Source organism: Plasmodium chabaudi (assembly GCF_900002335.3).
Source record: "Plasmodium chabaudi chabaudi strain AS genome assembly, chromosome: 7".
NCBI classification, from domain to species: domain Eukaryota; phylum Apicomplexa; class Aconoidasida; order Haemosporida; family Plasmodiidae; genus Plasmodium; species Plasmodium chabaudi.
Genome location: NC_030107.2, coordinates 1,030,261 through 1,055,084, shown reverse-complemented (window position 1 = coordinate 1,055,084; position 24,824 = coordinate 1,030,261). Strand labels below are relative to the sequence as shown.

At 23.5% G+C, this 24,824-nt stretch overlaps 4 protein-coding genes across 4 annotated transcripts; 2 read left to right on the top strand and 2 right to left on the bottom strand.

Annotated features, from left to right (window-relative positions):
- Positions 1-366: 366 nt before the first annotated feature.
- PCHAS_0729400 (conserved Plasmodium protein, unknown function) lies at positions 367-2,307 on the top strand (the record flags this gene model as incomplete). The annotated part of the gene is made up of 1 exon (XM_733345.2): positions 367-2,307. One exon carries the CDS (start codon positions 367-369, stop codon positions 2,305-2,307), a length of 1,941 nt encoding a protein of 646 aa, XP_738438.2.
- A 640-nt stretch (positions 2,308-2,947) lies between these two features.
- On the bottom strand, positions 2,948-4,249 carry PCHAS_0729300 (eukaryotic translation initiation factor 3 subunit M, putative; the record flags this gene model as incomplete). Its single annotated transcript, XM_738938.1, has 1 exon — positions 2,948-4,249. The coding sequence occupies one exon, from the start codon at positions 4,247-4,249 to the stop codon at positions 2,948-2,950; it is 1,302 nt and encodes a 433-aa protein (XP_744031.1).
- Positions 4,250-6,583: 2,334 nt separating this feature from the next.
- PCHAS_0729200 (protein SOC1, putative) lies at positions 6,584-9,685 on the top strand (the record flags this gene model as incomplete). Its single annotated transcript, XM_737430.2, has 1 exon — positions 6,584-9,685. The coding sequence occupies one exon, from the start codon at positions 6,584-6,586 to the stop codon at positions 9,683-9,685; it is 3,102 nt and encodes a 1,033-aa protein (XP_742523.2).
- A 482-nt stretch (positions 9,686-10,167) lies between these two features.
- PCHAS_0729100 (conserved Plasmodium protein, unknown function) lies at positions 10,168-24,241 on the bottom strand (the record flags this gene model as incomplete). The annotated part of the gene is made up of 10 exons (XM_016797754.1): positions 10,168-10,254; positions 10,355-10,432; positions 10,544-15,404; positions 15,549-17,554; positions 17,734-20,022; positions 20,137-20,336; positions 20,532-20,650; positions 20,755-20,867; positions 20,980-23,012; positions 23,116-24,241. 10 exons carry the CDS (start codon positions 24,239-24,241, stop codon positions 10,168-10,170), a joined length of 12,912 nt encoding a protein of 4,303 aa, XP_016653679.1.
- Positions 24,242-24,824: the final 583 nt, after the last annotated feature.

Here is a 24,824-nt window from a genome sequence, read left to right as displayed (position 1 = left end):
TTATTTATTTACTTACTATTTTTTATTGTTCATATGTATACGAAAATATATGTACTGTTTGTATAGACATATATGTATACATACAAATACAATTTTCCGGCTTATGTATATATGCATGTATTTATTTTTGCATATATTCATAGCAAATTATATATACATATGTAAATACTAAATATATTTTATATGTATTACGTATATATATATATTTACAAATATTTATTTTTTTTTGTAAAAAAAACAAATAAAATAAATAGAAGAACGGAATTTTACCTTTAGTATAATTCTATATATTTCAATAAATGTATAGAACAAAATAAATTAACAAAAAAAAAATACAAAAAAAATAAAAACAAACATATAATCAAAATGGCAATAGACACATATAAGAAATCAAAAAAGTTGTCCTTAGGGACGAATTATAATAAAGACACTTTTAACAGAAGGCGGGGAAATTCCTATGGATATAATAGGTACCGAAATTATAATTATTATAAATTACCAAACTATCAAAAAACCCAAAATTATGAAATGACAGCTGAAACAAACGATAGAGATGTGAATGAACCTAAAAAGGTAAACAACGTCATTGATACTAATTTGCAATGCAATACATCTAATAATAACAATTCGATGAGAAAAGCCAAAATTGGAAAGAGCGAAGGAAATAAAATTGAAGAAAATATTGAAGAAACAAAAGATGCAAATAAAAAAATGAATGTCGTAAAAATACTTAAGAGACCCGCAGAAAATGTACAAGATGGCATTGAACCTAAATCATTAAAATTATTAGGAAAAACAAATTTAAATACTAAAATTGGTGAGATCGAAAGAAATGATGACAATAATAATACTGAAGGAACGGACGAAAAGAAAAAAGAAAAAAAATGCAAAAAAAATTTAGCTAATAGCAAAAATTTATCAAAAATAAATGACAAGGACATTTTTAATTTTACATCAACTCAAGAATTATTTAATCTACTTTTACAAAATGTTAAGGAAACAGATGATGATAATCAAACTAATGCACAACAAATTGCATCATTGAATGCTGAGATAATGAATAAAGAAAAAGAGTTGGCTATGAAAAAAAATAAAAAAAATAAATTACATAATACAAAAATAGCAACTACAAATGTTGTCGAAACAAAAAATAGTAAAGATTCAATGGATGCTAAAAAGAAAAGCGATTTAAGTGGGCAAACTCCAATAAATAATAATACTACTTTAGAAGGACAGACAGATGGAACGGGTGTTATGGAAAAAAGAGTTACATTCCAATTGGCAGATGATTTACCCATTAAGGAAGAGAAAACAATGGATATTGGAATTATTGAAAATATTAATAAAATAAATGGAATGATGGGAAATGCTTATTCAAAAATGTCATCGGCTAAATATCCATCGTATGCTATGAATTCTCAATTATTAACTAATATACCAAAAGAGGAACTATGCAAAACATTAAGTTTAAAACATGAATCGTTTAACAAAGCAAAAAAAGAAGATGATGAATCTTTATTTGTTATACCACTATATATGAGATCACCCAAACCGGAACAAATACCAATACCTTCTATATTTTCAGCCGATGGTAGTAGCATAGCAACCGATATATACAATGGGAGTGATGGATTTCCATCAAACTGTGTAAGTAGCTTAGATAATATAAATGGATATTTTATCGGAAATAATTCAATTGAATTCCCAATGACTAGCCAACAAAGTTCCGAAGCATATTATTCTACACCCTCACTAATTGGATTTAATAATTCGATATTCTCAAAAGCATCTACCGAAAAAAGTAACAGCAAAGTAATAAATGTAACAAAAACAAGTAGTAATAGTAATACAAAATCGGAAATATCAAATTCAAATAAATTAAAAACAAAAAAATATGGGAAAAATTTAAAAAGTTCTATACCAAATGAAAATGCAAGCACATTGATGGGAATAACAAATAATGAAAATAGTTTAAATGCTTCTAAAAAAAATAAAACCTATCTTAACAAAAAATATAATGTCACTTCAAGTTTAGATCAAAATAAATTAAGATTAAAATATGATACTTTAAACATAGGCAATGTTAAGCCAAGGAAGTTACATAACAATGAATATTATGCTTATATAAAAACTTCAAACTATACGAATGGAAGCCACGCATATAATAAAACGAGCAAAAATTTTAAAGTGGACAAACATTTTAACAACAGGAAATATAATTTTAAATCGACCTATTTTAACGACCCAACTGCTCAAAGAAACAAAAATTTAAACTCCTTTAAAAACGTCAAGATCGAAGCCTATTAAATAGTTTGATATCTCTATATTGGAATGTGTATTTTTTTTTATATATGACTCCGTGAATTTGACTACATTGCAATTTTTTTAAAGAGAAAATTAAAACGCTTATGAAAATTTGTGCATACATGTTTTGCTTCCATTTTTACATGCATTGTTCATAAAAAATTGCTAAATAAAACTTTGCTGATAAAAATTGAAATGACTAAAATAGAAAAAATAATCGAAGCGCTTAGCTGCGTAAAATAAAGTCACATATTACGCCTTTTACTAAATCAGATAAGGTTAAAATATATAAGGGTATAGGTTATCTCAAAATGTGTTGAGCATATTTATGTATATGCACAACAAAGTTGTAATACTATTTTTGTTGGAAAAAAAATAAGATGAAAAAATGGACACGTAATAAGCATATCTTTTTATATGCCTATGTAGTAACATATTTTTTATATGCACATGCAATTTTATGTAATGTTTAACTTTTCAAAATTATAAAAATATTAAAAAAAATGAATTTGCAAAAAATAATAAAATGTTAAGTAATAAAAAGGTACGAAGTTATATGGTCCGCTATATACATTTCAATGCATTGAGTTTGCATTTTTTTCCAGATTAATATTGTTTACAAAATATACAAAGGTTATGGTTCTTATGCCTTGGAAGTAGATTTACGGTGAGTTGTAATGTCAATAACCTTTTGTACGTTCTTGATATATTTTGCAATTTGAGTGTTAAGGTGTTCCCATTGTTGTTCATCAAAGTGTCGTAAAATCGTTGTTTTCATATGTACAGTCTTATTTATTTGATCTATCTTTGCATCAATAATATCACTACCTATTGCTGAAACTAATATTTGCTCAACTTTTAACATACTAATATTTAACTGTTCTGATATATATTGAATATTTTGAACTTTATTATCTTTAAATAAAGAAATTATGGATAACAAATATATTTTATTTTCTGAACTTTCAAGATCTATATTATATTTTGTAAAGAAACTATCTCCATGTGTTTTTTTAAATTCTAAAAATTCGTGTATATTATATTTATAAAAAATTGTTAATAATTCATATATAGGTTTATGTTCATCTACATATTGTAAATTTTGAATTGCATCTAAATTAATAATTTCGTGAAAGTAGATATTATTATTTAAATTAATTGCATCAACAACTAATTCAACACTTGCTTTTATTGTAGATGCATGATTTAAAATTTCTTTATCTTCTTTTTGAAAATAATATACATGTTTTTTTAAATGCTTATAGGATTCTTCAAATTTTTTTAATTTTTTTAATTCTTCAGCAACTATTAAATATATCTGTCTCTTTTCATGGTTACTTATATTCCATTCTTTAATCCAATCATCAATTGATTTTATATATGGTAAGATAGCATGAAAGATATTATTTTGTGATGAAAATTGTAAAATAGCTATAAAAGTTGGAAATCGAAATGAAAAATTAACATTAAAAGAATTATATAATAATTGCAATATTTTTAATCTTAATTCTGGAAAAACATTATAATTTTTTATTGCCTTTATAAAATTATTAGTTGCATTATTTAAATCTTCAACACTTTTAAATTCTAATTGTAATATCGAAATTAATATTACAAAATATTCTTCAACTTCTTTATAAAATTCATTAAAGCTTTTAACACATTCCTTATTATCTATTATTACATTTATTTTTTTATTTTTTTTTGTTTCAACTAAAGTTTCAAAAACACAATCACTAGCAGATAATAATAAAGAAAAGATTTCTGACCTATTATTAGTTTCTGATTCTTTATCTTGGTTTTGATAAATGTTTAAAAACTTTTTAAAAAAAACTTCATACTCTTGAATATTCTTTTGTTTAAGTATCCCTAAAATCCAATCACCAATAGTAACTGCAGTTACAGTTCCAGATAAGTCATGCGTGAGCTGAATGTAAACCGACATTGTGAAAGAGCTAAGGCACAGCAAAGTACGTGGATTCTCTATATGTAACACTTAAAATGTATGCTACCCTATTTTTGAACGCTATACAATTTTGCTCGAACAAAATTAATATATCAAAGCTTCATCAAGTTATTTTAAATAAAACTTATTTTGAGCCTTCTTTTTTTTTTCTAAAAATTTACTACATATCATAAGTTGTTTCAAATTTTGTTTATCTTATATGTTCCTATTTTACAGTTATTTAAAAATTTGTAAAGGCTTGGAAAACTATCTATATTTTTTTACGTTATTTTTTACGTTATTTTTTACGTTATTTTTTGCGCTGTTTTTTATTCTATTTTTTACTTGTGTATTTTGTTTTTTTTTCGATTAATAAATATGTTTAATTCCCTAGTAGGCTTAAAAATACTTTTCACAAATATTTTTTTTTCATAATTTATTTTGCAATTTTTACAAATTTTATTAACTACTTTGTGTTTATATTTTTTTCCTATTCTTTCATAATACTATTATTATAGAGTATGCATAATATTGTATATAAATTTGAAGGCCGCCAATAATTATTATATATTTGCTGGGCGACATATATACAAATTTGTACGTATATAAACACCGGTGGTTTGTTTGCTTGCTTTGTTTGCTATTATTAATATAAGCATGCACAAGTAAAGGAGTATGTATATTCCCTTTTGCTTACTTTTTATGGGTACTATTTTTATTATACATTTTCCAAATTTTGTATCGTTATTTTTTTCGATTTTTGTTTGAAAATTATTTACAATTTTGTTTACATTTTTTACCGAATAAAATGATGCAAACAAATTATAAAAAAAATGGAAAAACAGTCAAATAATAAATAACAGAATAAATTATTTCAAACGGAAATATTTTATTTTAATATTATTATATTTATTTTTTATTATATCATAATTATTCCGTTTTTTTTTTTTTTTTTTTTTTTTTTTTTGGATGTATTTTACTAGTTCGCCATTTTCATTAATATTCTACATGCTGAAAATGTAAACATACTGAGCTGTCATATGCTATTATGTTATTGTGCTTGCTACCATTTTAAATATTCAATGCTTGTATATATGTAGAACATGCTCTCATACTAGTACCAATACATACTATACATATTTTATTTTATATATAGACCAAGAGAAGTATGCAAATTATGCTGCCCAAGATTTTAATATATCCATTTTTCACAATAAATAATCATGTTATCATTTGTTATATATACTTATAAATACAACAATACATAATTATAATAGTGCGTCCCACTTTTATGTGTAAATCTCTATTATTATAAATTTGATAAGTAAATATATGTATATATACGTGTATATATGTATATATATTTTATTTTGTTTTGTTTCTTTCACAAAGTAGTACTCCAATCTTAAGAGTAAGTATATTTTTTTATCTTTATATGCGTTTCTGTTTTATTATAAAAGTAAAAAAAAAAAATTTTTAAAATATGAAAAATATTTAGTGCGAATTTACGAACATTATATTATGCGGCTTGTCTATATTCTTTTTTTTTTGTACTTATGAGCATTTTATTATTGCATATGTAAGTATATATATTTTGTATTAGAATAAATAATATTTACATTCCATTTTACATTCCATTTTACATTCCATTTTACATTCCATTTTACATTTCATTTTATATTTATTTATACAATTTATGCATTCATTTTCGCAAGCTTGAATAATTAAATTTTTTATTTTCCATTTTATTTGCTTATGTATTATTGGCACATTCGGTAGTCCTTCAAATATAGAGAGGAGTTTGCACTTATATGTTCCCATTTTCGTTTACCTACATATTATTGATTAATGTTTTTTTCGTACTCCCTAAGCACACACAAAGTACTTATTTCATTCGTTCATTCGTCCATATATTTTTCATTTTACATTTTCCATTTTTAAGCTGAAAACGTTTGCGCCCCTTGTAAAACAAAATTGTGAAAATATTTTTCGAAACAAATTTTGAAGTTTTCATTCGCTTCCTTTACCAATATGCCCACACATTTGTAGTCACTCCTTCTATGCATACAAAACAGTTACATACGTCATTCACAATTTCATAACTGTTCGTTAGTATAATCACTCGTCAAGCATATCTTAGTTTCGTGTTCGACACGTACGTACATATATGCATGTGCACGAGTCGATGAACCTGCAACTTCTTCCTTGAAAATTGCGAAGAAATTATAAGTTCAATAAACTAAAGAGACATAAGTTTCATTTTAAAACATTTTACCTTTTAATAAAGTTATCAAAAATTTTAATGTTTATAATAGTAATAAAATAGATAGCAATATGGATTGGAAATTTAAAAGCGAGACATCGATTTTTGAACTTTCAAAATATATCGAGACCAATGATTTAGATAGTATACTGAATTATGAATGCTTATTACAAGAGATCAAATCTGAAAATTATGAATTAATTAATTATATAGTTAAAGAAGAAAATTTAAAAAAAATTATAAGTTATATAATTGAAGAATATGATGATAAAAACAATTACGATAGATATTATAAATTTCCATATAAATGTCATCAAATTATTAGTTCGGAAAATAAATTAATTACAGATTCTATTGTATATAATAACAGCTTAATGAAATATTTATGGAATTTCATTTTGAAAAAGGATCAATTAAATGAAGTTATGGCGGGGTATTTTAGTCGCTGTGCAATAGCAATATATAATAAAAATTCTAAAGAAGTTGTAAATTTTTTAAAAAAAAAAAAAGATTTGTATTTAAAAGGTTTTCTATATCATTTCTATTCAAGAAATATAACAGAACTGTTTAAAGTTTTATTATTTGTTAAAATTCCTTATCTAACTATATTTGAAAATAAAAATATTATATATCTTATATTGAGCAATTTAAATGGAAACTTTTCTGATAATCAATATATCATTTCAGATAGGGAAGATAATATAGCATGTCTTATAAGAGATTTATTTGTTAGAAAAACGGAAATATATTATTTTAATTATTTTATAATTGATTTGTCTTCTCAAATATCTTTTTTATATCTAATAAAGTGTGTTTTTTCTGAATGTCCATACACTGTTTCAGCAGCTATAACAATTATTTCAGACTTACTCCATTACACTGTTCTTGCAAAATCATATAATCATATCGACTTCTACGAATGCTTAGATATATATAATAAAGAGGAAGAAGCGAAAAAAAAGGAAGAACTAAAAGAGCTTGAAATTTTACAAAAAAAAAATGGATCTAAAAAAATTAAAAAAAAACGAAAATCAATTAAATTTTTAGATGAAAATTTATTTACTTCTAAAACTCATCTTGCATTAAATCAAGGATATCAAAACGAGGAAGATAATCTATTTTTACAAAATTCTAACATCGATCCAAGTTTTAATATTTCAAATAATGAGACTATACAAAATGAAGATGATGAGAGTGAAGAAAAGTATGAACGAGTTAAACGTGAAATTGAAAAAATTGAAATCGAACAACGAGATGATATAAATAAAGATATACAATTAAATCATATTAGTAAAAAAATTAAAGAAGAAAAAAATATACCATCTCCAATTGTAGCTAATGAAATGAATAGTAATACAAATTTAGATAATTACAATGAAAATATAAATCAAAATATATTAGGAAATGATTTTGAAAATTCTAATAATTTAATATCTACAGAACAAATAAATGCAGATATGATAGCCGAAAATAATTCCAATTTTAATGACAACATAGATAATAATAATCAAATTATAAATTATAATGATATGAAAAATGATAAATGTAATAGTGATGGTTTTTCATTTGGTTCGGATTTTTCATCAGATTATTCTACAAATGAAGATACCATAGAACATTTAAAAAAAATAAAATTTGAAGACGTATTAAATAATATGAAAAATATTGCTACACTTAAAAAAGTTTCTCAATCACAATCGGAATATAAAATAAATCAAGAAGGCGAGGTTCTATCATGGAACTCGATTTGTCAGCCTGCTCAACCGTCCCCGTTAAGCCAGCCAAATTTACAAAACGTGCAGAGCGTGCAAAACGAATTTCTTTGCGCCGACGCGAATAATGCTGCACCTAACTTATACAACGAAATGGGTGACGAAACAAATAGAAAAGAATTCTCAACCATAGAGACGGGACATGAATTTCTTCAAAACAATCAAGATGGTAATATTTTACAAAACAATGGTCAAACAGCATTTAATATGTTTCAAAAAGAAGAACGAGAACCAACAGTAAGTTTAGAGAAATGGATCGAGTATTTAGAAAGTACAGCATTTGTAGATATCTGCTTTTTAGGATATATAAAAGATATTATGAATATATATATCAAGAATATAAAAAAAAATAAAGATAAAAATATTTTAGGATTTACAACTTTAGAAATTATACAATTAATAAAAACATTAATAAAAACAAAATCAAAAAATATATTAACTGAAATAATTGATGAAGGTTTTTTTGATATATCTATAGATATATTCTTTAAATTTAAATGGAATAATCTATTACATATATCTGTTTGTGATCTTTTACAAACTATAATATTCAAAGAAAATGAATATTCATATGTTTTATATTATATATTAGCTTTAACTACATTTCTTCCAAAGTGTTTACGCTATTTTGATGTTGTAAGAAGGTGTAGAAATTTAAAAAAAAAAAAAAAAAAAAAAAAATTAGAAGCCTTAATAGATTGTGGTTACAAAGCACATCTCCTACATATATGTCAAATACTAAGCAATAAGTCTTTAGAAATTAAATGGTTATCAAATTTTTTAGTTACAGTATCAGGATGGAATGATATTATTATCGAAGAGTTAAATCATTATTCTTTATATTTTAACGATTCCAACTACATCAATGATAAAAAAATTGAAGACACAGATCAAGCGCAATTACTACAAAATAATATTCAAAACATTTCACAAACCAACGATTTTACAAACATCCAACATTCAGAAAATAATAATTTAATACCCCATACACAAAACACACAAATAGAAAAAGATAGTGAACATGCAGAAATATTAGACAACTGCAATGCTCAAAATAATAGTGATCATAATGAAAACTCTAGTGACATAAATTTTAGTAACTACTCTAATGTTATAGATATCTTATTTGATGAAAATAAAAATATATATCCTAAATATGAAGATGAGTTTAATAATAATAAAAACTCTTTCGGGTTTGAAAATTATAATCAGTTTACTCCTGCAGACATTGATCAAAATGGTAACCCAACCTTTGTCGACAATCAAAATGGTAACCCAGCCTTTGTCGACAGTCAAAATGGTAACCCAGCCTTTGTCGACAATCAAAATGGTAATGCAAACTTTGTTGATAACCAAAATAATTATTTGTATGAAGACAACACAAATGGTCAAAGTGGCTAGTCCCACTACACTAACCATTTTTAGAAAATTTTTATTTGTCTATCACGAGTAAAATTAGGCAATTGCCAAATCATAAGCTCCCATATTGTGAAAAATGACAACCAAATCGGAGCAAAAAATCGAAATATTCTACATATCGCAGTTTATTATAGCATATGCATTTTCTATATATTATATTTCCTTTTTAATTCCTACAACATCGGAATGCTTGCAAAATGTGGGTTTCCCCACACCCTTTTTTGTATTCATCATTTTCGTTTTTCATATCATATACTTTACATATCATTTTTAAAATAAACATTTAAAAAGCAATTCATAAAAAATATATTTTTTTGTATATATACCATCAAATAAAAATACAAAGCATGATCAACCAATCACAAACCATGCTTTGATACAAAACGGTGTACACATCTTCTAATTTAAGCAAATATAAAATAGTATGACTAGACAATGGATGTCAATATGGACGAGTAAAAAAACTATCCGGTTTGTATTTCATTCGACTCCGAAATATCGTAAATTATTATTTCATCTTTTTGATTAAATATTGCGCTTTCTCTTTTTTCCTGCAAAATTATTAAAAATTGTTTATTAATATAGTTAATATATTTTTATGATTGTTTTTTTTTTTTCACTTCACTCTCTATTGCTTCTCCCCTCTTTTACCTTCTTAAATTCGTTGAAAAAGATACTGAACTTTGCTCGGTTCTCCTTTAATATGTCCCTTATCATGTTTTTTTCAGCCTAAAAAGGAAATAGAATTGTATGTAGTTCCATATATAAGTAGTTACATATTAAAAACTGATTACTATTCATTTAGAATCTCTATGCATGCTGATAATGTTAATGCAGTACCTCGGTGCGCAACTCATGAGACGGCGTGAAATGCGATGAAACGATGTAAGAAAAGAGATTATTTTCTGTCTTAATTAGTAGCAAGAATGAACTATTAAATGCCATAATATTTATTTTATTCGTTCTAGTAATTATAAATTTATTAAAATTATTATATTTTAATATTCCTTTTTTAGGTTTAATACTGTAATTATGTATTTCATCTAAATTGGTTTTGTCACGTAATTGATTGTAGCTAACTATATAAGCATCAAAATAGGAATCATTATTATTTTTATAAAATATATTTAAATTTGTTTCTGAATATAAATTATTATCTATATATATGTTTATACATTTTTTTGATATATTAATATAGTTAAATATTTCTAAAAATAAATAATTTTTTTCAACAGTTACAAATTCTTTTATTTTTTCACTTCTTACAGACTTAACATTTAAAATCTTATCATCATTTTCATATCCACATCCATCTTCACCTTTTATACTTGTCTCAATTTCATTCTGTTCAATTCCATTCTCTTCCCTAAGTTGCACCTTTTTGATCATTACAAAAAAGTTACAGTGAAAAGGAATGTCTGCTAGTAACTCCAAACTTATAACTAAAAAATTTTCTTTATCTTCAATTATATTTATATAAATAAAATCATTTAATAAATTTTCATTCATATTAAATAGGATATTATTTAAAACTTCATTTCCATAACTGTCTTTATAATTTTCTTCTATTTTATCAGAATTTTTCAAATTTTTTAAATTTAAAAAAAATATTTTATAATTCGATTTTTCCAATAAAATATTTCTATGCATAATATTTTTTTCTTGTTTCTTTTTTTCTAACTCATTGATTGTATGATAATATTTTTCCATTTCTCCAATCTTTTCTTTATTTATAAATATTTTCATACTCGTTTTTATTTTACAAATACTTTGAATAAATATCTTCCCATCCGAATAAACAACTTCTTTATTATTTTCCATATCTACATTTTTGTTACACTTCTTGCTTACATCCACTTCTCCTTCACAACCTTCTTCTACTTCTACCTCTGATGAATCTGACCTACTTAGTTTGTCTAAGTAAATTGTATGATTATCCGTTTTAGAACTTACATCTACTGTGCTATATCCATCTGATTCGGCGTGTTCTAAATTATCTTCAGCCCATACAATTCCAGATTCATTACCTTCTACATCGCTACCACCATCCAATGAGCAGTTTGCCATTTCACTTGAAATATCATTTAATTGTTTACTATCTCCATTCTGTATGCTGACTAAATTGCAGTCATCTTCCTTTTCATTTCTTAATACATGGCCTACCTCATAAAAACCCTCGCTTTTTGCGTTATTAAAAAATATCTCATACTCATATATTATATATTGCCTACATTTATTTTGTATAGGAATTGGACATAACAATATTAACAACTTTTGCATTGATGTTGCATATTTGCAAAAGTAAGTAGAGAAAATAGAAAAGTGCTTCCTTTTTTTGATCTTAAAATTTTCATTACTTAATAATTTAAAGTACTTATATTTTGTATTCAATAGAACTTTTTCTTTTCTTCCCTTGTCATGTTCAGCATCTCCATCCTTATCTCTTTGATTTTCCCTACCCGATTCGAGCATACATTTTACAGCTATTTTTGACGAAAATGGATTAAACAAATTTATATTAAAATTATATAAACAAAATGAATTATGTATCACGATCCTTTCTTTTATTTTTTTTTTTTCTATATATCTACCCTTTAAAAAGTAAATAAAATCTCCAAACAATTTGCTTCTTACTATAACATAGCACTCTTGTGATGTTCCAATTGTTGGCTTATATTTAATTAAAATAGGACTCCCAACCGTTTTATTATCACAATTCAATATGCTATAATTTGTCTGATTACTTAAGTATATTCCCTTTATATCGGGATTCATCATTTTTTCTTTTTTCACATCAACAATTTTATTCTCAATATTATTCATCTTTTCAAAATCGCTAATACTAGAAAAGCTGTCTAAGCTATTTGTCCCTATTTTAGTATTGTAAACCTCGAACTCGCTATCTATGCCAGACCTTCCAATATTGTCTACCTCATCCGTTTCTATCTCATCCATTTCTGCGCTCCTTTCCTCAATGTATTCTTCAACCTGATAATAATAATTCGCATTTGTCTGATCCTGTTTTAATTGGTTTACGTATCTTTTATTTTTGTTGGAAAATTCGAAGCTCAAGTGTATTAAACACGATTTTGACAGTAAAGATGTGAAGTTACTAATATTTAGTTGCGTTCGCAATCTAGCTAGTAATATTAATATATAATAATTTACACCTTCATTTTTATTATATATAAAAAAAAATCCAATATTATGACTTGTATATTTTATATCTATATTTATATATTTTTCACAATATTTAATTAATTCTTCAAATATTTTTTTTTCATTTTTTTCGAAATTTAATTTTTTTGTCATACTTTTTTGCAAACAATCCCCTTCATTTTGAAGGAAATAAAAATTTGATAATTCACTTGAAATGTCTGAAAAATTTGCATTCCCATCTTTGCCAATACATTCAGCTTTATTCTTTTTGTTATACTTCGAACTGTTTTCTTCATCTAACTCATAATTACCATCTCTCACATCTTCATTTTCGCGTTTTATAATATTGTCAAAATAATTCGGTATTTTCGGAGCATATTTGATTGTGTATATATATGCATCTTTTGATGGTATTTCAATTTTCTTTTTTTCTATATATTCATTCATATAGGATAGTAAAAAATATTCTTCTTGCTTATCGCCATTATTTTTTAACACAATGTCTTTATTTAATATGTCTCCTACATTACTTTCGAGCATTAAAACGTTGATTGGCTTGTTCAAATCTACAGTAACTTTTAATTTATACCAAAAAAAAGAATCTATCAAAGAAAAATTTTTAGATGCAATATTAGAATCGGTTCTAATAATACCTCTAGAATCTTTCATACTATTCTCATCTAACAATCGAAAACATTTAAATATAATACATCCAATAAATTCCCCTATATGTATACTCCTAACAAAAAAAGTATATACCTTCTTTTGCTTTGGAAGCATTTCTATTTTTTGTTCGCCAAATATAATTGATAAATCGGAATAAATTTTATATTCACAATGAAAATCTAATTCATTATAAATTTCAATACTTACTGCTTTTTTCATTTTATTTAATATTTTTAAATGAATAGTATCTTTAGGATATGGCTTCATAATATTTGCTTCTACTTTAATTTTTATTACATCTTTTTCATTTTTGACATTCGTTAAAATTATAAAACATGAACATACCACTTCTACAATTGAATAACATCGTATCTCAAAATTAAATGATTCTACATCTTTATCTATTTCAATATATTCATCATAATTAAATATTTTATAATTTATTTTTTTATCATTCTTATCTAATATTTCACTACTCGAACATTTATATATTAAATTGTCGTTAGTATAATTATATATAGACACACTCTTTTTTGACAGTAAATATGCGTTTTGATTAAATATCACATTCATAATATTATTATTTTCTTTTTTATTAATATTTGCAATTATTTTATACAATTTATTAAATGAATTGTATCTACTATTTTCATTTATTTGGGTTGTTTCGAATTTTTCATATTCTAGTGATTCCACAGAATTGTTTATATCTTCATTGTTTGCCATCAAAATAATGTTATATTCATATACTCCTGTACTTTCTTCATTAATATTAAATTCATATGCATAGTTATTTTTTTCTTTTACTTCATCATAAAATTTGTCTAAGCATAAATTGTTTTCATAATTTACTTTACTTAGACAATCATTATAATTACATCTTTGGAAAGGCACTAGCTTTTCCTTTACCCCAGTTTTATCATGCAATATATAAAATTTGTCACATATTTTGTTTATATAATTTAGATAGCTTTCTAGGTAGGCTACAAACATGTTATTACCCAATTTGTTTAAGTTGCATAAAATAAATTGAATACATTTTAAAAACCTTTTATTTATTGGAGTTAATTTTATTTGATATGAAAAATTGGATAATTGAGAATTGATTTTTATAATTTCATCTTCTTTTATATTATTAATATAAAATAAACAATTTAATTTACAACTTGACATTACACATTTTGTATTTATATCCTTAGCACAAAAAAGTATAAAACATAAATAATATCCTTCTATAAATGGACAAAAATGTAATGTTATCGTTTTTTTTTCATTTTCTTTACTAACAAACGGTTTCATATTTTCTATATAAAAACAATTAAAATAATCTTTATCACAATTTAAATTTTTTTTTAAATTAAAATTAAGCAAAGAACAAACATCACATTGGTTGTATGATTGTTCGTTACTTATATTTCTTTCAATATTATTGCCATTTTTATAATTCATATTTTCTTTATTCTTATTATTTAATATGTCTAAATAAAAATTTCCCTTTTTCATTTCTTCTTTTTTTAAATTTTTAACATATATATGATACATGTTCATATTTATATCTACCTTTTTTGAAATATCATTTATTAAATTTATTTCTATACTTTTGTTTTCATATATTTTACCTCTCATATTAAAACATTGTATGTCACTATTTTTTAACATTATATTTATTTTTGATGAGCTTGCTCCACTACTACTTTTCATATTCATCTTCCCTTCTCCAAGCTTTAAATTGCCATTCAATTTACTCCATTCTTTTCCTTCCACCAATAAGTTACTATCACTTCTCAATACTTCCGACTTTATTTCGTTCTTATCTGTTTCAACCAGTTTTATACAAATAAATTTTTCCTCGTCTTTATTCCCTGGAAAGAAATTACTAAAAAAGAAAAAGAAAAACATATGAAAAATAAGTATGAACATATATGTGTGTGCAAAAGTTGGCTTGTTGGCTAGTTTTTTTTTAGCTAGCCAAAATTCAATAAATTATAAAAAAAAAAAAAAAAAAAAAAAAAAAAATTACCTTTCTTTGCGTAATACCAATATGGTATAATTTTCACTATAATAAGAATTATTCTCAATGTTATTATCTTCTTCAGCATTTTGAATTACATCATCTGATGAAGAATGTCGAAAATTGCCAGTAGAACAAGAAGAGATAGAAGAATTGTCTCCATAAGTTGATGTACTTTTTTGGTGAGAAATATTACTATCCATATTTTCAGAGTTTATTAAGCTGTCTTTTTTGTGAATATTATTTATTTTTTTAGTAAGAGATGGAAATTTTATGTTAATATTATAATCATATTTGAATGGTGCTTTGTCGTAGTTTGGGTCTATTTTTAATTTAATTTCTTCTGATTTATGAGAATCGATTTCTATAAATTCTTTGTCAATTTCATATTTACTACATCCTATTAAAAAAACTCTATATTTACATTTATTATTATTTAAATTATATATTAATATTATTCTTTCACTCTGATCTGTTCTTTTGTCATTATTATTTATAGGACTTCTTTTCCCTGCATTGTCTTTATGAAAATCTGTGTTTTTTTTATTTTTTCTAGTATTTTTTTTTTTTACAATTTCTTCTTTTATTAACATTCGATCACTTTTATAAGATGGTATATCATCTACAGCTAAATAATACTTAGGTAAATAATTTGGTAATATAAAATATAAGCAATTTAAGAATAAAAATATGTGAATATAATTAAAATCGATAAGCACCTGTCTAGTTATTAAATTAGATAACTTTATTTCATTTAAAATTACTAACAAAATATCAATATTATGCATATAATCCTTTTTATTTTTACATTCTACTTTTATTTTATTTTTAAAAAATAAAAAGTATGGTATGTGTGAAATTATTGTATATATTATAACCACTAAATTTTTTAAACTATATATATTTGTTATTTTCAGTTTATTTTCGCTAGCTATATATTTTTTTTTCTTTTCTTCTCTATAAAAGTTAGACCTATCCAAAATTTTATATGAACTTTCATTATTCATACATTCAGAAGAATTGTCATCATTTTTGTGCATATCACTCAGATGATTAGAATTACAATTTTGGCTGTCTATTAGGTCAATTTCTTTATTCTTAAATATGTATTCTTCATTTTTTACATTATTATAATATACATTATTGTAATGAAAATATAACCATTCAAAAAGTATATGCTCAACATTTTTATAATGTTTAGAGATGCTTGCTTGGTTTGGGCTAGCTATTTTATTTTTACACTTTTCTAATGTCACTTTATTTTCTTTTCCTTTCTCCTCTTCTCCTTCATCAGGGTATAAATTCACATTGTTTATTTTGTTGACCAAATCTTTTAAATCAATCAAGTTATTTTCATAAAAATTGAAATAATTTAAATCTAGGTCTTTTTTTTTGGTACCCATTTTTTTTATTGTAGTTGGTTGTTTGCTTATCTTTATAACTCCATTTTGAATATTATTATTATTTTTTTTAATTTTGTTTTCTTTTTTTTCTTGATTCATTTTAGAAAAATTTATTTTTTTCTTCCCATTATTAATATCGTGGCCCCCATATATTTTTTCTCTCCTTGTTTTGTTTCTGATATTTTCTAACATACTTGTATGTTTATTTAGTTCATTGTCTTCTTTATTTAAAATAAGTAAAAAATTTATTTTTTGGATTTTTATATTTTCATAAACCTTATTTTCTATATTGCATAATTTAATTCCTCTCAATTTATATAACGACTCTATATTAACACAACTAAATATTTCTTTATTTAATAATTCGAAAAAAATTGTAATCCATGAATAGCTAAACAATTTTAAATGCGTTTTTAATATTCGATCAAAATATAATATTTTATCATCACTATTGTTAATAAAATTATTTATATCTTTTATTTTAAAACTGTCTCTTTTAGGTTTCCCACTTTTTATGTAAAAATTGTCGGGCACCTTATCCAGTATATGGCAACAGTATAAATCTATGGGAAGTAGGTTTTCATAAATTATGTGGTTCACTAAAAGCTTTTCCTGCAAAAAATTTAGAAATTTTCAATATAAATAAATATATACACATACATATACAAACATGTGTGGGCACAAAATGAAGTGCTAATTATGCAATATGGAGAATGCCGAAAAAATTAAGACTCATGTTTTTATTTGTAGACATAAATATATATAACTAATGTTTAAATTATTAAGCATACCTCTTTTAAGCCTTTTAAAATTTGCTTTATATTTGCAAGAATATTTTCATGGATAAATATATTTTTTTCAAAATCATGCATCGAAATATTTTGGTATATTTTAATTTCATGTAATAAATTATATATATTTCTGTTTGGGTATATATGGAAAAAGCTTATTAACAAATTAATAAAAAATAAAAACAAATCATTAGTATTTTCTAAACATGTAGGAGCACAACTTTTATTTAATAAAATGTTTTGAAGAAATACAAAAACATAATCTTTTGGTATTTCATTTATTTCAATAAATTCATTTTCTTTATTATAATATACATTTCTTATATTATTAATTTTTAAATTTTTATATATACACTTCTTTTTAAATATATTACAATTTTCTACACATAAATTTTTACAATAAAAAGAGAGTAGCTCATTATTTTCGCTACCATTGGAAATATGGCAATTATCATTTGTTATATTTTTATTTATTTCTTTTATTTCATTATAATTAAAATCAGTTGCACAACTTATGCTATCATTTCCAATTTTATTATCATTCATAGTAGTATTAGAGTTAAACTTTTTATCTGTCCAAACTACCTCATCTATTATTTCAGACAAATTTGATCTCGAATTTTCTTTACACATATGCCCATCAAAATTGGAATTATTTGCCTGACTTGTTAATGCGTCAAAATTGGAATTATTTGCCTGACTTGTTAATGCGTCAAAATTGGAATTATTCGCCTGACTTGTTAATGCGCCAAAATTGGAATTATTTGCCTGACTTGTTAATGCGTCTAAATGCGCATGCTCTACTTTTTCTAAAAAATAATCAATGTTTTCATCAATGTTTATAAACACTGGTATTTTATAAATATCATGATCTAATACACTAATTATAATTTCTGATTTAAATTTAAAATTTTTAATCGATTTACATTTTAATTCTACATTAATTTTTTTTGTTTTTTTGTCAATTTCATTCCCTTGTATAAAATCTAATGATAAAAAGAAAAAATCAGTGTATAAATTTTCAAACTTGTAATTTATTCTTACATAACTATATCCATAGTTATATATTTTAAAAGGGAAAGTAAATGTGTCATTTAGTTTATTATATATTATATTTATATATGTAACATCAAAATATAATTTAGGAGTTTCAACTACTGATAAAATATATATACAATATTTTTTTTCATCTAAAATTTTATCTCCTTGTTCATTTTTTACAACATTTGTTTTTATTTCCAATATATCTACAAATTTTCCTATATCTTTACAATTTTTTAATTTTATGTCAACCTCAATTTCGTCGTTAGCTTTTATTATTCCATTGTTTTTACTCAATTCAACTTCGTACATTTCTTCAGTTTTATCACTCGATTTATTGCCTACATTTTCTTGGATCCCTGTTTTCATTGGATTTGTATGAACGTCTTTTCTTTGGACTGCTCTAGTAAATGGCTTGTTTATTTCGGTTTCACCAGTTTTTTTCATATTTTTCTCCCTTTCCACTTCTACAAAATTATGAACTGATGTTGCCAATAAACTGTCTTTCCGTTTTTTGTCGCATATCGATATTTCCCATTGAATCGGTTGGTTATAATTATTTTTTAATTTTATTTTTTGGATATCTTCTTTTTTATAATAAGTTATGTAAGCCCGTTCAGAGTTGTAAGGTAAAATATTTTGAAAAAAAAGTATATTGGGTGATATATTTAATTGGCTATTTTGAATATTTATATTTATAATTTCATTTGATAATTCATGTAAATATTTATTTTCAAATAATATTTTGTTAAATTTTATTTCGTTTTTTATTATATTATTATAATAACATTGTATATTTAAGGAAACAAAACACTTTGGTAATATTTTTATTTTGTACATATTTTTTTCATCTGTTTTTATATCCTTATTTTCTACAAATATAATTTTAAACTTATTTTTACTAAAATTATGTAAAAAATTATATAAATCTATTAATTTATTAAAATAATATTTTACACATTCATTGGTTATAATATCTTCATATTCTGTCTTAAATATTTTTCTTAAAACAGTAAAATCATCTTTCATATCTCTCACATTTTTATATTCTTTATTATTATATATTATTCTATTGTTTTCTGTTTTTTTATTTAATTCAATATTTAAAAAATCAAATTCACTTAAATTTAAAATCACATTTTCTTCACACCCTCCTCTATTTACAATATTAACTTCATACCTTTTTAATTCGCTCGTTTCTTGATCTATTTCAATGTCATTCAGAAATAATAAAATGCTTGAACAAGCCTAAAATAAGCATAGTTTTAATTATTAACATATTTAAAATATAACATGAATTAACATTAGTTATTATATAACTTATTTCATAAGCAACAAAATTAAAACAAGCAAATTCTTTACCTTTGTAACAATAATAGGAATAATAATATTATCAGACCCTCGAATAGACAATATTATTTTGTCTTTTATTTGTTTATTTTCTTTCAATTTGATTGAGACTACAATTTTAACTTTTTCATTCTTATTAATATAATTATATTTATAATAAATATTAACACAATCTGGTTTGGAAACACAATTAAAGACAACCGGGTCATCACCTTCAAAAAAATAATCAATAATTGATATGTTTATTAATAAAATATTATTCTTTATACTATTTAATCTTATAAATAAAGTTAAAATTATTTTTTATCCACTTATTTAATTATTCTCAAAAAAAATGCTAAAGTAGCTACACAAAACTACACAAGCATACACCATTTTAGTAGTACTAGCTTTTATTTCTTTTTTACCTGCATTGATCAGGTAAAAATGCTTGAAATATTTTTTGTTTAAAATTATATTCTCAAACTTTATTTCATTTACACTTGTTTTGCAAGAACATTTATTCATATCAAATATGCATTTTATCCTGTGTAAATAAGACAGCAAAAAGAGAAAAAAATTAAAATTAATAAAGATTATTTTGTATGCATATTTATGAAAACTATAATTTGTATATGCATTCATTGCTACCTTTTGTAAAGTCTATTATCGTCTAAATACAAATTAATAAAATTATCCACATGCTCTACATTTTGTGTTCCTATAAATTTTATCGCCACTGTCTTATATTCATTAGGGTTTATCTGCTCACAAAAAAAAAAATTTTTATTTTGAAAAAGTAAAATGGCTAGATTTTAATTGGCTAGCTAAAAAATAATATGCACACACACATTTTTTTTTATTTTTTTTCCTTACAACAAGTTTGTTTTTTGTTTCAAAAATGTTTTTGGAAAATTCAAGTGTAATAGGGATAGGAATATTAAACGGATTATATAAGATTAAATTATTTTCACAAAACATAGATATGTCCGAATTTTTAAAATAAAAATATAATTTATTTATTTTAATGACTATATTCAAAAGTATTATATCTCCCTTAACAACTATCATATCTTCATAATTGTCATTAATCTTTAATATTATATTTTCGGTGTAATATTTATGATCGAACAAGCAAGTGTTCTTAATATTTGAAAATTCATCTGTCTTATATAGTAAACTATTTTTTGTTTTCTCATTTTCGTTAATAAAAGAAGTATTTATTTCTTTTTGGTTTAATGCATGATCTGTTAAAAGTTGTAAATTAATTTTTTCACCATCAGAAGTATTTCTATATTTTATTTCGTTAGTGTCTATTGTTTTGTTTCCATTTTCTATTTCTGTTTTTTTCATAGGAAGTTTTAAAGATAAGTTTGTTTTTATCATTTCTTTTGAATTGGCTCTTGTGAATAATAAATTTTTATCTAAAGTTAAATTAGGGCTATGTATGAAATTAATTTTTATATTACAATCATCATTTTTATTATGTACATTAAACATTTTTGTATATACTTGATTATAAAAAACATAATTAAAATAAATTATTTTATCAAAAATAAGATTTTTAATTTTATTTTCTTCTAATACCTCACTATATTCCAGTTGTATATCCTCTTTTTTGTCATCATCTTTTATAATATTAAATATTTTTGTTTCTTTTTTCTTTTTCATATCAATATATTTTTTCCTTTTCTCTTCATATATAGATTTGTGTATAAACATGTTAGTATTTTTTATTGTTTTTTTATCACTTATATATATAAATTTATCATTTATTATATTATTAATTTTTTCATTTTCTTCATTTTCGATTGCTGCCTTTTTCATTTCTTCTTTCTCTTTTGTCCCTTCTCTTTTATTGTACATATATTTTAATATATCATTATATTTTTGTTTATTTTCCTTTAAAAAAGAGATAAATTTTTCGTTATATTTATATTTGTCTAATTTACCATCTAGCGAATATAAATTTTTGTCGACCCTTTCTAAATCCAACCTTTTTAAAATTTGTTCATAAATTATATCTTCATTTGAACTTTTGTCTAGCCCTATCGTATTTTCATCATTTTCAATTATTTTTTCTTTTCTTATAATTATTGATTTCCCTATTGATGTTGTTTTTTTGATTTGTGCTTTTATAAAAAACACAAAAAAATATAATTTATTACAAAAGAATAGATATAAATAATCATCTATATTTTTAATTATATTACACTTTAAATTAATAGCAATCACATCTGTAGACAATGGATTTATAACCCCTTCTTTTTTATTTAGATATATATGAGGTATTTTAGAAAAATTATAATTTATTTTTAGAAATCTATTTAAATTATTTAATTCTAAAATTAATGTTTTTTCTTCATTTTGCCTCACCATATCATAATTTAAAAAATATATATTTGAAACAATGGATGGAAATGTTAAACAAAAAAATACATAAAATTTTAAATCCTCTTCACAATCGTCATTGCAGACTTTATTTTGGCAATTTTCGGCTTTTTCAGCTTTTTCAGCTTTTTCAACTTTTTCAACTTTTTCAACCTTTTCAGCCTTTCCCCATTTGGTTGGTTCGATCGTTTTTTTCTTATTATTATTGCCCTTGTATTTTTCTCCTACCTTTTCATCACATTTGTTTGCTGTTATTGTTATTTCTGCCATCACTGGGTAGTTTAACAAATATGAATAATTTTTATCGACCTTATTTAAAATATCCATACAGCACTCGATTTCAATATCTAAAACTAAATCAGTGCAACTTTGTCTGTCTATAAAGTAAACATCATTTTTTTTTTCCAACTTTATTTTTATTTTGTCTTCTATTTTTAAACTATTTCTTACATCTAACATGTGTTCATATTTTTTCTTTTCATCATTGTTAATATCAAATTCGGGAAATTTATCCAGATCTAAAAATGGGAAGTAAAATATAAAGGGGTATTTTTTTCTTTTTTTTTCGTTTTTTTTCGTTTTTTTTCAGCTTTTTTCATCTTTTTTCGGCTTTTTCGTTACCTCTCAAGAGAGTCCGGACGTCTACACCTCTGTCAACAGCATGGGAAGCAAAGTCCTTGACATCATAAAACATTTTGACTTGTGTTTTTTTTAATTTACAAATAACTGGATATTGATTTTCATTTTTAATTTGTCCACTAATTTTTTTCGAATTTCCAAAATAAATATAATTCAAATTGATTTGATTTGTTTCCATATGTTCATAAATAAATGATACTTGACTATTTATAAAAAATGCAATAATAGTTAAATTTTTAGGAGTTTGAGAAAAGTAACTATATTCTTGTGTAATTATTTTATAAGTTTGTTGAATTTTTTCTTCGCGTCTATTTTTTATTTTAATATTAATTGTGGTGCTCTCATTAGGGTTTAGGCAAACTGTACTTTTATCAAAATAAATGAAAAAACTATTTTCACCACCATTTTTATTATCACTATTCGAAAGGGTATTACAATTTTTATTTCCTTCATCTTTTATTATTTCATCTTCCTCGACCTGTTTATATTTTATCTTTTTATTTTTGCTTGTGTCGATTGAAAATTGAATTTTTTCGTCACCTTTAGGTATTTCATTATTTATGCTGTCTAGACATATAGATAAAGAACCTTTTTTATTTCCAACATTTTTTACTTCTACTTTTACATCATAAATTAGATTCGTTTTACATAATCCCAAATTAAATATATTATTAAATTTAAATACAGGAACTTTCTTTTTTATATATATAGGAATATACAATGTTGTATATTCACTTTGGATTTTTACATTTATAGTACCCTCAATATTATTTATTATATCTAAAACATTTCTTATTTTTTCATATTTATATTTATTTATATTTATATCAAAAAATGAAAATTCTACTAGTATTTTTTCATAAGTACCTGGAATAAGTTTTTTTTTTTTTACTCCTTTGATTTTTAAATATTTTGATTCTGATTCAAATATTTTTATGTTTTGAATTTTTGTGCATATATTTTTTATTTTTATAACTTTTTTTTCTATCGCTTTTTTTTTTTTTTCAACAAACTCCTCGAAACTTTCTATGCTATCATAATAAAATTCTATACTTTTGGGTTCTACATCTATAAGGTCATATTTGTTTTTCTCTGCATCTAACCCCATACTTTCCTTTACAATTACCCCGTATTATTTATCCTACTCTTATTTTTCAAATGCTCATTCGTCAAAATAGTATCACATCTAAACGAAATGTGCATGCATATATACATTCCAAAATACATATAAAAAAAAAGGCAATCTATATTTTAGAAAAAAATACAAATATATACAGGGAACCTTATATTTACATTTTTTTAATAACAAAAATATTTTTTTTACTGTCTCATTGGCTAATATACTTATTCGGAATATTTTTTTTTTTTCCTATGCATTACTTTATGTTTGTGTTTAAGTTCGTTTTTCATACCTTTTAAAGCGTGTGCATTAAAAGTACAGGAAGAAAAAATAAAAGGAATACATATTGTGCAATATGAAATGGGAAGAGAAATGAAAAGAAAAAAAAAATGATAATTTAGTGCTATGTAATAATAATAAATGTAAATACAAAATGCGAAATGGAAATCGCGAAATAAAAAGCATATTTATTATAAACAAAAAATTTCATAAAAATAAATTATATAAATATATGTGTAAATATGGATGGCGCTATAAAAATCCGATGGTATATTTATGGGACTTGAAAATC